General features: G+C 41.0%; 1 protein-coding gene across 4 annotated transcripts in view; it reads left to right on the forward strand.

The window, feature by feature from the left end:
• Nucleotides 1-11,751, forward strand: part of SKA1 (spindle and kinetochore associated complex subunit 1) — a 29,704-nt gene extending 17,953 nt beyond the window's left edge. For all 4 annotated transcript variants that reach the window (XM_061400207.1, XM_061400206.1, XM_061400205.1 and 1 more), the window contains 5 exons: nucleotides 1,574-1,698; nucleotides 3,227-3,324; nucleotides 6,707-6,844; nucleotides 10,398-10,567; nucleotides 11,456-11,751. In XM_061400207.1, the coding sequence (XP_061256191.1) occupies nucleotides 1,574-1,698; nucleotides 3,227-3,324; nucleotides 6,707-6,844; nucleotides 10,398-10,567; nucleotides 11,456-11,604 (680 nt within the window). In that variant the 3' untranslated portion in view covers nucleotides 11,605-11,751. The remainder of the gene's footprint in view (nucleotides 1-1,573; nucleotides 1,699-3,226; nucleotides 3,325-6,706; nucleotides 6,845-10,397; nucleotides 10,568-11,455) is intronic.
• Nucleotides 11,752-13,370: the final 1,619 nt, after the last annotated feature.

The raw sequence follows: 13,370 nt of genomic DNA on the forward strand, positions 1-13,370 counted from the left end.
TCTTGGATAGATATAACTTAGAGATTATCAAACTATCAAACCTTGAATTCAAATGGCCCCATTGAAGCATGAGGCCTGGCAGAAGCAGTCTGACCTGTTAGGTTACTACACACTGGGTAACTGTCGTTTGCACGTGGGGAGAATACTTTGTCTGTTCTGTGCTACAGCCTATTCAGGAAAGCCCAGTAATACATTTGCCACTTTGGCTGCTGTAATTTACTAGATCACTACTATCAAAAGTAGTAAATTTACTTAGTGCACTTACTTTACTACAAATCAGCAAACAGGGCCCTAAAATTTAGCTGACTGGGTTATTTGAGATACCAGTATATCCAAGCAACTGTTTCACCCCCTGAAATTAGTCTCAGCAGAGACATTAGTACTCTCATTTATTTGTTCATTTCTTTCAGCTGTTATGAACCTTCGGTCAAATGCTTTATTAGATTGTTGATTTGCAACAGCTTGCCTTTACTGAGTGCTTTACTAGTTTGCAAGCAGAGCGCCCACTCCTGTTCTATGTACTTTCCTGCTTCTCAGGAATCCTCTGAGGGCAAGTGCTGGTGTCTCTGCATGCCTAGAAACTCTAGCCATTTCACTCTGCATCTGTAATCTCCATGTGGTCAAATTTTGTTTTCACTTAGGCGTATTTCATGATTTGGTTGTTAGAAGAGAAGATGGAAAATATTTGGTTATGAGGATGGTTTTTCCTTTTGTGCTTTTGAGATGTCCTTAAAAATTCTTCTTCTTTTTTTTTTTTTTTTCACTTCTTTTATTTCTAGGGAGGAAGTTTCTCTGGTTTTCCCATCCTTGTATCTATGAAGCTGGGGAGAGGGGCCTGGCGGTGGGGTTGGGAACTTGAGAGCAGGCTACTCTCCCCTACCTCCCCCAGACACTTGCAGGCCAGTCCAGAATGTAAGCTTATCTTCCTGGCCAGTGATTAGAATTTTTCAGGTTTACACATTCACAGGATATATCCCATGAAGAGAGTCCTGGCCTCCTTCGGGATTCTTACTTCCAGCATCTTGTGCTTTGAAGGCCCAAAGCCGGGACTCTTATCCCCATTAAAACCAAATATATTAGGTTGCTGAGGTTGACAACCTCCTCTCTCCAGCATTTCTCTGCACCTTGAGTCGCGCTTCGGCATGCCCCCCACCCCCCTCATTAGGGCTACTGCAGCTTCAGCTCATACATCCTATCTGGTCTGTGAATCTTTCTTCAAGTTGAAACTCTTGGAGATTTACCTTTTTTCTCCTAAGAGCCCAACTATGCATGCAAAAGGGTGTTTATTTTATCTAGCATTTCTAAGTGCTTTATTATAGTGGAAGAATTTTCCAAAAACAAAAGATTCAGGGGATACTTTGTATTTACCTCCTCCTTCCTTTTTTATCATATTACTTAGTAAGGAGTTCTTAAGATTATTCATGGAGACAGGTCCTGGGGTCTGAAACATTGTTCTTTCTTCACCCTCAGTGTCCCTTTATGGTAAGGCTCTGTTCCAAGAGTTCCCTTGGCTACATGTAGGTTTTATGGTTTTCTGTAGGTTTTATTTTCCGTTTTATCTGTTTATTAATAGGGCAAGAACCTACCTTGAAGACCATTTTAAATAAAATAGGAGATGAGATCATTGTAGTAAATGAACTTCTAAATAAATTGGAATTGGAAATTCAGTATCAAGAACAAACCAACAGTTCCCTCAAGGTAATGGTTTTTCTAGTGATGAAACAAAATAAAAAAGGCAGTTAATAGAAACACCTAATCACCAGGGAATTCTTAAGGATTCTTTATGTTTATAATGTTGTTAGCTTTGATTATTAACAGTAAAGAGTACTATTTGCATTTTATTTTCCCAGGGTAAAGGACTCCAGAGTTCCAGAAGTATTTCTTTCTCCATGCTGGTAGCCAATTTGTTTACTAAAAAGGGAATATTTCCTAAATAATTCTTGGGAGGTTTAATTTAAATAAATGATCTCCTGGGAGTGTGGTGTGGGAGGAGTGCCTGCCCTGGGTTGAGGAGACATGGTCTCCCACCATGGCTCCCCCAGCATGTTCTGCCACCTAAGAAAGTCGTTTTTCCTCTTGGAGTCTCAGTGCCCTTAACTGAAAAGTACTGGGTCATACTGAAGTATTTCTTGTGTCCCTTCTCTTCTGCATTTCTTTCTCTGTTTTTACAGGTTGTAGTGTAAGGATTCTCAGGTAAAAAAACCACTTGAGCCTCATTCACACACACATTTTGTTCTAAATAAGCCTTTACCTAATAAAAATGCTTCTGATAGGATGGGAAAAGAGTCTGTACCATAATTACCTTATGCTCTTAGAGCCATTTGATACGTTCAGTGGGATTGATCAAGGTGGCCTCTATAGTCCTTTTCAAACATTATAATCCTCAGTGTCTGTAAAGATTTTTCAGGGGATTTTCTGTAGGACTGGACATGATTATGCCTATCCTGCTGTTGGTTGAAATGAGATCAGTATCTCTGAACGTGATCGAGGTCTTTAAAAGAAAGATGTCATACAAATTCAAAACAAACCAATAATGGTTACATTTCTACCTTGCCCAATAAGGCCCAGGGTTAGGTGTGGGTTTAGAGAAGGTCCAACTCAGGATTAAAGCCTATTTGGAATTTTTGTTCACATGATGACTGAAAATCAGATGACAGGGATCCAAAGGTACAGAGTATTTTTTCTTATTAAATTTCCATGAGTTCATAACCTCAAATTCTTGGGAAAGTTAAATAAAGACAACACCAAATGAAGGCAGTTATGATCAAGTAGAAATTTTCATCAAGCTAGAATATACAGAGCTTTCTAAGCAATATCTCGTCCTTGCATTCCAGGAATGTATTATCATTCGGTGCCGGGGAACGCTTGCTAAGTCAACAAAAGCACTTTTACCAGAACGACAAACGTAAATCTTTCCTATACTTTGTAGTTGCTTCCCAAGGTTGAAGTATTTTAGAAAGACATAAATGTCAATCCCGCCTGTTGTAATGTTATTCTAGCAATTGTTCTCTGAACAAATCCAGTAGAGAAAAATAATGTGTCACCATCCCAAGTCAGCTCTAGAAACCAAAGGGCTCCTTTTAAATATTGCGGAGTTCAGTGCTTTTTAACCCCTTCCACGCAGCATCACTGTAATTGTACTCAGTCTTTCCTGCTCTTTTTAACATGTTAAAACACACACAGGCAGGACAGATGGTTATTTGTGAGCTTTTTTCTTTTTTTAAAGGAACTCTTTGAATCTCTCGAAGAAGATTATAAAGATGTGGAGCATCTCAAAGAAAACATCCCTCCCCATTTGCCTCAAGTAACAGTTACCCAGAACTTGTAAGTGTGTTTATAATTATTTTTACTCTCTGGACTTGTAAAACTATTAGAACAAGCATTTTAGATCTTTTGCTTTTCGATATACTTGCAGTTTTGTCAGTGATTATCCAGTGTTTTCTTTTGTTTGCACTTACACGAGGAATAATCTTTCCCCCATCTTTACCAGTTTTCTTATCCCACTGTCTCTAGGGAAAATGTGCTGCCTCTTTCCCAAGGATCAGTCCCTCAGAACAGAGTTTGTTAACATGGGCTCTGGTGACATTTGAGGTCAGATAGTTCTTTTTTTAAAAATAGCACATCTAGCAGCATGCCTGCTCTCTTCCAACTGAGTATCAGTAGCTCTCCTATTCCCTCCTCCAGGGCACCCTCCACCCAGGTGGTGACAGTGAAAAATGCCTTCAGACATTGAGGGGGTGGAAATCTCCCCTGACCCTTGAGAAACACTGCCTTAGGGTAAAAATAAACTTAATGAGCCTCCCATCTTAAAAATAGCTCAAGGAACAAAGGCTTAGCTCTATTTTTACCCTGAAACTCCTGTCCTGCCTCTCTGTCTGTTGGCTGCTAGTAGATGTTCTTGTGCCCTTTCTCCTGAAGCCCCTAAAACCTAGCTTTTGGCGGTTAATTATTACCATACTTGTGAAAATGATTGTGTAAAGGTCACAAAGAGGTAAAAACAATTACCTCTTCAGCCCTGATTCTTTTCTGGTTTTATTTTGCTGCTCATCTTTTAGAAATGATGCTGTCTGCCCTACTGGGCTTTCTTAGTTGTCTTCCTACATCTTTGACTAGGCTGCCTCCCTTTTCTCTGCCCTCCTTTAAGTTACAAGTGGCTCCTAAGACACTGTTACTTAACACTGTTATTAATGCTCTCAGATGTCCACCTCCAGCCTTGACATGGCCTCTGGTTCAGCTGTTTGAACTGCTTGCTGGGAGTCTCAAAAATGAGCTGTTCTCTCCTCCAGGTTTGCGTATGTGAGACTAAATTGGCTATCTCCTTGTTACCTACCCATCACCTAGACAGGAACAGGGCGTCTTCAACCTCTCTCTCTGTCCTGCAGCCCCTTGGTCTCTGCAGGGTTTTGTCTGCCTCTGCCCTCCCTCTCTCTCATTGTCTGGCTCCATGAGATCTTCCATCATCTTTTGTCTTTATGATTTGGGAGTTATTTGTGTTTTGTCTTTCCAGTATTTCTCCACTGCCATCTCTCCAGTCCTCTGCCACCAAAATTGTATTTCTTTTTTTATTTTCTTGAAGTATAGTTGATTTACAAAATTGTATTTCTAAAAGGGGCTCCCCTTGTATACCATGACTAACTTAACTATTTTAACTTTTGAAATGGATCATATATACACAAAAGTAATTGAAGTATTATTAGTGCAATTTAAAGGAGAATAATAAACATCAGTGAATCTACCAGTCAGATTAAGAAATAGGACACTGCCAGTACCTACAACACTTCTTCTGTTGCAGATTCTCCTTCTATCAAAGAGGTAATCACCCTGGCATTTGTGATAATCACAGTTTTGCGTATGTGTTTCCACCAACAATATACTGCTTAAATTTGAAAACTAAAAGGAAAGCGTGAATCTTGCTGTGTAGGAAAAGAGCCGTGTTGTTGCTGATAGTTGAAGGTCTCCAGGAAATAAGCTCAACAGAGTCCCTGGCGTGCCAGGGTACCTTGGAATTTCCCTCCAAGAAGAGAAAATTAGGGAGTTCCTTGGCGGTCCAGTGGTTAGGACTTAGTGCTTTCACTGCCACGGACCAGATTCAATCCCTGGTCAGGGAACTAAGACCCCACAAGCTGAGCAGTGTGGCCAAAAAAAAAAAAAGGAAGAGAAAATTAGTGGGCAGGGTCATGAATGCATGGAGGAAGAAAGGACATCTTGGGATATCTGCCAGGTCTATTGGGCTGGACATTGGACACCCAGCAAGAATGTGGCCCAAGGAGTAGGGGGGATTTTCTTCTAAACTCACTATGGCCTAGGTTCAGCTTTCAGGGCCAGGGCACAGCAGAAGCTTTGTATAGGTAGAAAAAGTTATTTTTAGCTGATGCACACAGCAGGACCTGAGAACAGGTAAGAATCAACCAAACTCAGCGTGGAATCTCAGGTTAGGATTCATGTGAGGATGATGCTCGGAGAAAGCGTTGGCACCCCACTCCAGTACTCTTGCCTGGGAAATTCCGTGGACAAAGGAGCCTGGTGGGCTGCAATCCATGGGGTCGTGAAGAGTTGGACAGGACTGAGCGACTTCACTTTCACTTTTTACTTTCATGCATTGGAGAAGGAAACGGCAACCTACTCCAGTGTTCTTGCCTGGAGAATCCCAGGGACGGGGGAGCCTGGTGGGCTGCCGTCTATGGGGTTGCACAGAGTCAGAGATGACTGATGTGACTGAGCAGCAGCAGCAAGGATGATGCTACAAGCATTGGGCATCTTCATCTTCACAGCCTGTCACACGGTCATCTCTTCATGCTGCCTCTGTCAGGCCTGGTCGCTGTCTGTGTCTGGTACTCAGCTGTCGTCTTGGGATCTCACCTCCCTGTCCTTGGGATTCCCTTTGTTTACTCCTGGGTTGGATCATTTCTTTCCTGTGTCCCCTTTTCTGTTTGGAGAAGTCAAGCCAACCTGACTTGCTGCTGGCACGGGGGTTTCTTCCTTCCCTGGCAGTTAAACAGCCTAGAAGCTATAGCCTATTCCTGGACTCTACTAATGCAGAAGGAGCTGTATTAGGCTGCTCACCCACACCAAAAAATGGAGCAGGACTGACCCTAGGGTACCCACGTTCATTGCTGGCAACTGAAATGAGTCTGCAGCAGGTGGGATATTAGGAACCAATGGGGTAAATTAGAAGTATAAGATGATTGATGTTTCCACATCCAGAAATAGGGAAATCAGAAAGAGAAGTTGTTTAGAGGTTAAATTCAGCTTCACACATACTGACTTTGAGGAGCCCGTGAGATAACAGATGAAGATGTTTGGCATGTGTATTATTTGCACCATGTTTTGTGTGCATAAATAACGTAATTATGTTCCTGAAGATTTGGGAACTTAATTTTTCAGTGTTCTCTCCACTATTCAAAAAAAACCTTTCTTTTTGGCTGTGCCATAGGGCATGTGGGATCCTAGTTCCCTGAGCAGGATTGAACCCGTGCCCCCTTCATTTGAAGCTTTTGGAGTCTTAACCACTGGACCACTGGGGAAATCCCTTCACTATTCAGATCTTCAAAGCATTAGCAGTAGGGATAGAAAACGAAAATGTTGCCTATAAAATTATAACAAGATGGAAAAATTATAAGAGCAGTGCTTAATACCAGTCATTTTCAGTTGCAAAGCCTCCCACTATGCCGCAGAATTCTGACAATCGTGTGTCTCTGTTCTGTAGTGTTAACGGATCAGATCTTGACCCTGAAGAACCGGTCAAAGTTGAGGAACCTGCACCCACAAAGAAGCCTCCCAAAGAACAAAGAAGTATTAAAGAAATGCCATTTATAACTTCTGATGAGTTTAATGGCATTCCTGCGTGAGTATTTGAGATAAATTTTAACATTCAGCTCTTTAGTAATCAGCATACATGATTGTTTGTCATAAACCTTGAATATATTATTTGTAATATGCTGTGTTCCAGTATTGATCTTTATTAAAATAGTTTTACATTATGCTGCAGGAATCTTTTGTGGAAGATCCTTAAATTTTTGTTTTTTATTTAGTTGTAAAACCTAGTCATAGATCTAGAGATGGATCAGTTTGTTCCTGAGTCCTCTTAAGGTCATTTTATGATACAGATTTTTTATCCAATTACATTTTAGAAGTAGCCTCAGTTTTGCTACAGTTTTAAGGAAAGGGAGTATGTTGTATAGATTTTGAAATTAGTACGGAGAGAGCTCTGTTTGATTTCCATTTGTCCGTTAACTTGTGCCACACACTTGTTTGAGTCTGCTCTGTTCTGGGCTCCGGGTCACTGAGGAGGAGAATATAGGGGTGAATGGGACAAGATACATCCCCCAACAAGGACTCCATTGCTCTTCATAGAGACATTAATAGGGAACCAGTTATGGAAATCCGTGTTCTAAACTCATAATTCCAGGGCTTCACATCTTGGCTTTATATTATTGCGTTTCTTCTTATTTTCTTACACAAGTAATGCATGTTGTTAGTGTTTGTTGTGAGACTGATAACTCATCTGTAATTCCACCACTCAGACAAGATCGAGTATTTCCTTCTGTATTTGAATTTCACCTACATAACAAGTTGTTTCTGATTGTTATTACAACAGTGTAGTTATTCTATGAATATAATTTACTTATCTTTATTGAGCATTTCTCCATCATTAACTGTCATCGAAAACTTGGGTGTTAATAGTTGTATAATATTTTATGGTGTGGCTACTCTATAAGCTATTTAAGAATGACTTTATCAAATATTTGGGTTGACTGTGTTGTTATGAAGAATGGTACAGTAAAATTCCTTTTACACAGGTCTGTTTTGTAATTCCCTTATTATTATTATTTCCTTGAGATAGAGTCCTGGGAGGAGACTCCCCAGGGCAAAGAGCATGGTTATTTTACTTGCCTGAGAGTTGTCCATCCAGATTTTTTTTTTTAGGTTTACAGAAAAATTGAGCAGATTGAACAGTGTTCTCATAACTGAAAACAGTTTCCCCTATTGCTGACATCTTGCATTAGTGTGGTAAATTAGTTACTATTGCTAAACTAGTCTAGATACTGTTAACTAGATATTAACTACAGTCTGTCGTTTGCAGTAGGGTTCACTCTTTGTGTTGTGTAGTCTGTGGATTTTGTCAGATGTGTGATGTCACGTCTCCACCGTTATGATATCATACAGAATAGTTTCACTGCCCTAAAAATTCCCTGTGCTCCTCCATTTCATCTCTCCCCCTGAGACCCTGGCAACCACTCATCTTTTTATTGTCTCTATAGTTTTCCCTTTTCCAGAATGTCATACAGTTGAAATTATACGCTGTTGCCTTTTTGGACTGGCTTCTTTCACTTAGTAATACACATTTAAGATTTCTCTAGTGTCTTTTTGTGACTTGATAGCTCATTTCTTTTTATCGCTGACTCTGATGCTGGGAGGGATTGGGGGAGGAGGAGAAGGGGATGACAGAGGATGAGATGGCTGGATGGCATCACTGACTCGATGGACGTGAGTTTGAGTGAACTCTGGGAGTTGGTGATGGACAGGGAGGCCGGGCGTGCTGTGATTCATGGGGTCGCAAAGAGTCGGACACGACTGAGCGACTGAACTGAATATCCATTGTGTAGATGTAGTAGTTTGTTTATCCATTCATCTGTGGAACAACATTTTGGTTACATCCGGTTTGGGGCAGTTACGACTAAAGCTGCTGTGAACGTTCACGTGCAGGTTCTGTGTGGACATGTTTTCAGCTCACTTGGGTGAATACCTAGGAGTGAGGTGGCTGGATCATATGGTGAAACTGTTTAGCTTTGTAAGAAGCTGTGAAGCTGTCTTCCCTAAGTAGCTGTACCATTTTGCATTCCCAGCAGAACAGGAGTTCTGTAGCTCCATATCCTTGCCTGCGTTTAGTTTTGTCTGTTGTTTTCTGTTTTAGCTGTTCTGGTCAGTATAATGTACCTCATTGTTTTAATTTTCAGTTTCCCGATGACGTATGATGTTGAGCATCTTTTCATATACATAGTTGCCCCTTGAAAAATATATGGCAGTTTCACAAATCTGAGACTCAGAATGAGGCTGACATTTTAGTTTTTGTTGTTTGTTTTGGCCACTCAGTCATTTCCTTTGTTGACAGCTTTATGTGATTAAAATTGTTTGATGCTATTTGGTTTTCTATATTGTTGTTGTTGCCAAGAACAAATGGCTGTGAGGAACAGTGCAGTAGAAAGGTCTTTAGAAAATGCTTTCTTGGGGACTTCGCTGGTGGTTCAGTGGCATGCTACAGTCCATGGGGTCGTAAGAGTCAGACAGAACTCAGTGACTGAACAACAAGAAGACTCTGGTGACTGCGAGGACAGGCAGGAGGGAGACTGAATTGGAAGGATGGGCTTTAGAGTCAAAGAGACAATGCTTAATCCACCTGCCAATGCAGGAGACACAGGAGATGCAAGTTCAACCCCTGGGATGGGAAGATCCCTTGAAGCAGGATCCCAGTATTCTTGCAGGCTTCCCTGGTGGCTCAGATGGTAAAAAATCCACCTGCAGTGCAGGAGACCTGGGTTCAGTCCCTGGGTTGGGAAGATGCCCTGGAGAATGGAATGGCTATCCACTCCAATATTCTTGCCTGGAGAATTCCATGGACAGAGTATCCTGGTGGGCTATAGTCCGTGGGGTCACAAAGTGACTGAGTGACTTTCACATTCACTTTCAGATAGTATTTAAGGCCATTTGAGCGCGAAACGAGTGAGGCTGTCCATCCTTCTCCTCTGCCAGGCAGCTTAACTTCCGGGCCCTCTGATTCCTTTGCAGCCCGTCTGCCATCAATTCTTCTTTGTTGGCTCTTCATCTCTGTTGTCTTCTTTGTCATTTTCCCTTCCTCCTCCCTTTTTTTTTTCCCTTTATTTCTCTGAGCAGATCTGTTTCTGCAGAAAACTGAAGTGGTATGAGTTATATAATTATTAATACTAAAATTTTTCTTCCCCTTGCTTACAAACATTTTAAAATATTTATTAGTTGGAAAATTTTATTAATTTATTAATAATAATTAATATTAATAATATTAATATTTATGTTAATATTATTAGTTGGAGTTAATCCATTGGAATCAGAGTTTGAGATTAAATTGTTAACTTAAATTGTTACAGTAATTCTGTAAGGAGTAGGGATAGAGATTTCTGCATCCAGATATAAGTAGGGGAGATAAGCACTAATACATTGTAGCCTCTACTTAATTTTTCAGTGGTTGAGACACATCTAGTTTATTTGGAAGTTGCTATAAAGTATTTTTCCAAAGAGTGTTAGTAGCTTGTATAAATTAGCTTGACTGTATAAAGTCACCATATGTAAATATTTTTCTTCAAAGAAAACAATTTTGTATGATGATTCTTTTAAAAAATTAATCATTTTCTTTTTGTTTACAGGTACATGAAATCCCGCTTAACCTATTGTCACATTAATGATGTTATTAAAGAAATCAACAAGGCAGTTGTTAGTAAATATAAGATCCTACATCAACCAAAAAAGTCTATGAATTCTGTGGCCAGAAATCTCTATCACAGATTTATTGACGAAGAAACGAAGGAAACCAAAGGTAAAATGAGAGTATATATATGTGTGTGTGTACATGTCAGCTGTTTGGAGTGTAACTAAATCATGAGAAACAAAACTAATTCCAGAAGATTCTAACTCTAGAGAGGTAGTTCTCAACCAGGGGCAGTTTTCCCACCAGAGAATATTCTGCCATCTCTGGAGACAGTTTTGACTGTTAACACCTGGGGTTGGGGGTGCTCCTGGCACCTGGTGAGTAGAGACTAAGGGTCCCACTGAAGTAGCCTATAGTGCCCAGGGCAGCTCCAACAAAAAAGGATTATCCAGTCTAGAATACCTAGTCTAGATAATTATCTAGAATTATCTAGTCTAAAACAGTAGTAGTGCTGAGCCTCAGAAATACTGCAGTGGAGTCTCTTACGGAATGATACCCAGTGTTTTCAGAATTAGAATAGTAATAACAGCTGGTGACGCTTGGGTAACACTTACTATGTGGCAGAGAGTGTACTAAGGGCTTTAGTCCTCACAGCATCCTTATGAGTTGTGTACTATTAATACTCCTATTTTACAGATGAGGAGGACTTCAGTTCCTTGCCCCAGGTCAGTCAGTTGAGTGATAAAGCTGCCGTGGGTTTCTGGGTTACATTCTCTTAACCACTACCATATTGCTTCTTGAAAAGTGAATTGTTCAAAAGATACCGGCAGATAGCCAGTGATAAAATAAGCAAGGCTGCACTGCTGAAATGCTACAGTAAACATTATGCAACCTCAGTTGAAAGAATAATTATTTTAGCAAGAATACCAGTTCTCACTTTGATTCAATGATGATAGTCAAAATCATTAATGTTACTCATAGTCATAATGTAATATATTAAAGACTCATCTTGAAAGTTGTCCTAATAAAAATTAGCACTAATATCTTTACTTTCAGGTCATTATTTTGTAGTGGAAGCTGACATAAAGGAGTTCACAGCTTTGAAAGTCGACAAGAGGTTTCATGGGATACTGAATATTTTACGACACTGCCGGAGGCTATCAGAGGTCCGAGGGAAAGGGCTTACCCGATATGTTATAACATAATGTCCTTGTGAGCTTTTGAACCAGCTAACAGGGTTTAGAGACTGTTCCTATAGTTTGCTTACATGTAATATTTTAATACATAATTTTTTTAGCTTTTTCATTCTTTTTTTGTTTCTTCTAAAAATAAAGCATGTATATTTAAAAATCCGCTACCTTGCAGTAAGTCCGTAATCACCTACCGTGTGAGCCTCTGTTCTAGGCATACAGTGGAACTAAGAAATGTTCCTATTTAGTTTTCATGTTCAGTGACAGTGTCGCCAGGTCCCAGTAAGAGGGATGCAGATAAAAGCCAAAGTTCAAGAAGAGAAGATCAAGGAAGACCAGGCTCTTTGGAATTAAAGTTCATTAGTGTCTGTATTCCATCCTATAGATTGATGATATTTCAGGCTATAGTCAGAAGTTGGATATGAGGGCAGCCCATTGATCCTGGGTCGGGAAGATCCCCCAGAGAAGGGAAAGGCTGCCCACTCCAGTATCCTGGCCTGGAGAACTCCACGGACTGTGTAGCCGACGGGGTCACAAAGAGTCGGACACAGTTGAGCGACTGTCGATTTGTTCACTTTCGTCCATGTGGTTTTCTGCTTTCCCATATGTGGTTAAGGAACAGCCTGCCTGAAATGCGTTCAGTGTAAATCAGTCTGTAAACATCGACCTGTAATGAAATTGTAATAGAAGTATATTGAGATGAAAAAGATGATAAGATGTGCGAGCAGATTGATAGTGGTCACGGAAAATGGGTGGTTGGATTGTAAGAATTTAATGGAGTTTTACTTCCACACTTGGGGAGACTGTTAGTCTAATCTGTGTCTTAGTGTTCTATAGAGAAACCGAATCAACAGGCTATCTATCTGTCTATGTGAAGTGAATTGAAAGTCACTTAGTCATGTCCAACTCTTTGTGACCCCGTGGACTATACAGTCCATGGAATTCTCCAGGCCAGAATACTGGAGTGGGCAGCCTTTCCCTTCTCCAGGGGATCTTCCCAACCCAAGGATCGAACCCAGGTGTCCTACATTGCAGCTGGATTCTTCACCAGCTGAGCCACAAGGGAAGCCCAAGAATACCAGAGTGGGTAGCCTATCCCTTCTCCAGCAGATCTTTCCTACCCAGGAATTGAACCAGGGTCTCCTGCATTGCAGGTGGATTCTTTACCAACTGAGCTATCAGGGAAGCCCTTAATACTGGAGTGGGTAGCCTATCCCTTCTCCAGCGGATCTTCCCAACCCCAGAATCGAACTAGGGTCTCCTGCATTGCAGGCAGATTCTTTACCAACTGAACTATCTATATCTGTGTCTATATCTATCTATCTGTCTATCCATCTATCTCTAGTTGAGATTTATCATGAGGAATTGGCTCATGTGATCATGGAGGCTGGGGGCCCCCCAGATCTGCTGTCTGTTAGCTGGAGGCCCAGGAAAGCCAGTGATTATTCAGTCTGAGTGTGACAGCCTGAGAACCAGGGAAGCCAGGCCAGAGCAGGTGAGATGAGAAGTTGCAGTGAGGCGGGAAAATAACACATTCTTCCCTCCTTCCTCCACCTTTCTTTCTACTCAGGTGCTTCTGGATGGATGGGAAGATGCCCACCCACACAGGGAGGGAAGTCTGTTTCATTGAGTCCTCTGATCCCATTGAGTCCTCTGATCCAGTGCTCATCTAATTTAGAAACACGCTCATAGACACACCTAGAAATGATGTTTAATATGGGTGCCTGGTGGCCAGTTAATCCTCACAGTCTATGTCTGTGCCATCTGCTTGGCAGGCTGAT

Source organism: Bos javanicus, chromosome 24 (genome assembly GCF_032452875.1).
Source record: "Bos javanicus breed banteng chromosome 24, ARS-OSU_banteng_1.0, whole genome shotgun sequence".
In the NCBI taxonomy this organism is placed as follows: Eukaryota; Metazoa; Chordata; class Mammalia; order Artiodactyla; family Bovidae; genus Bos; species Bos javanicus.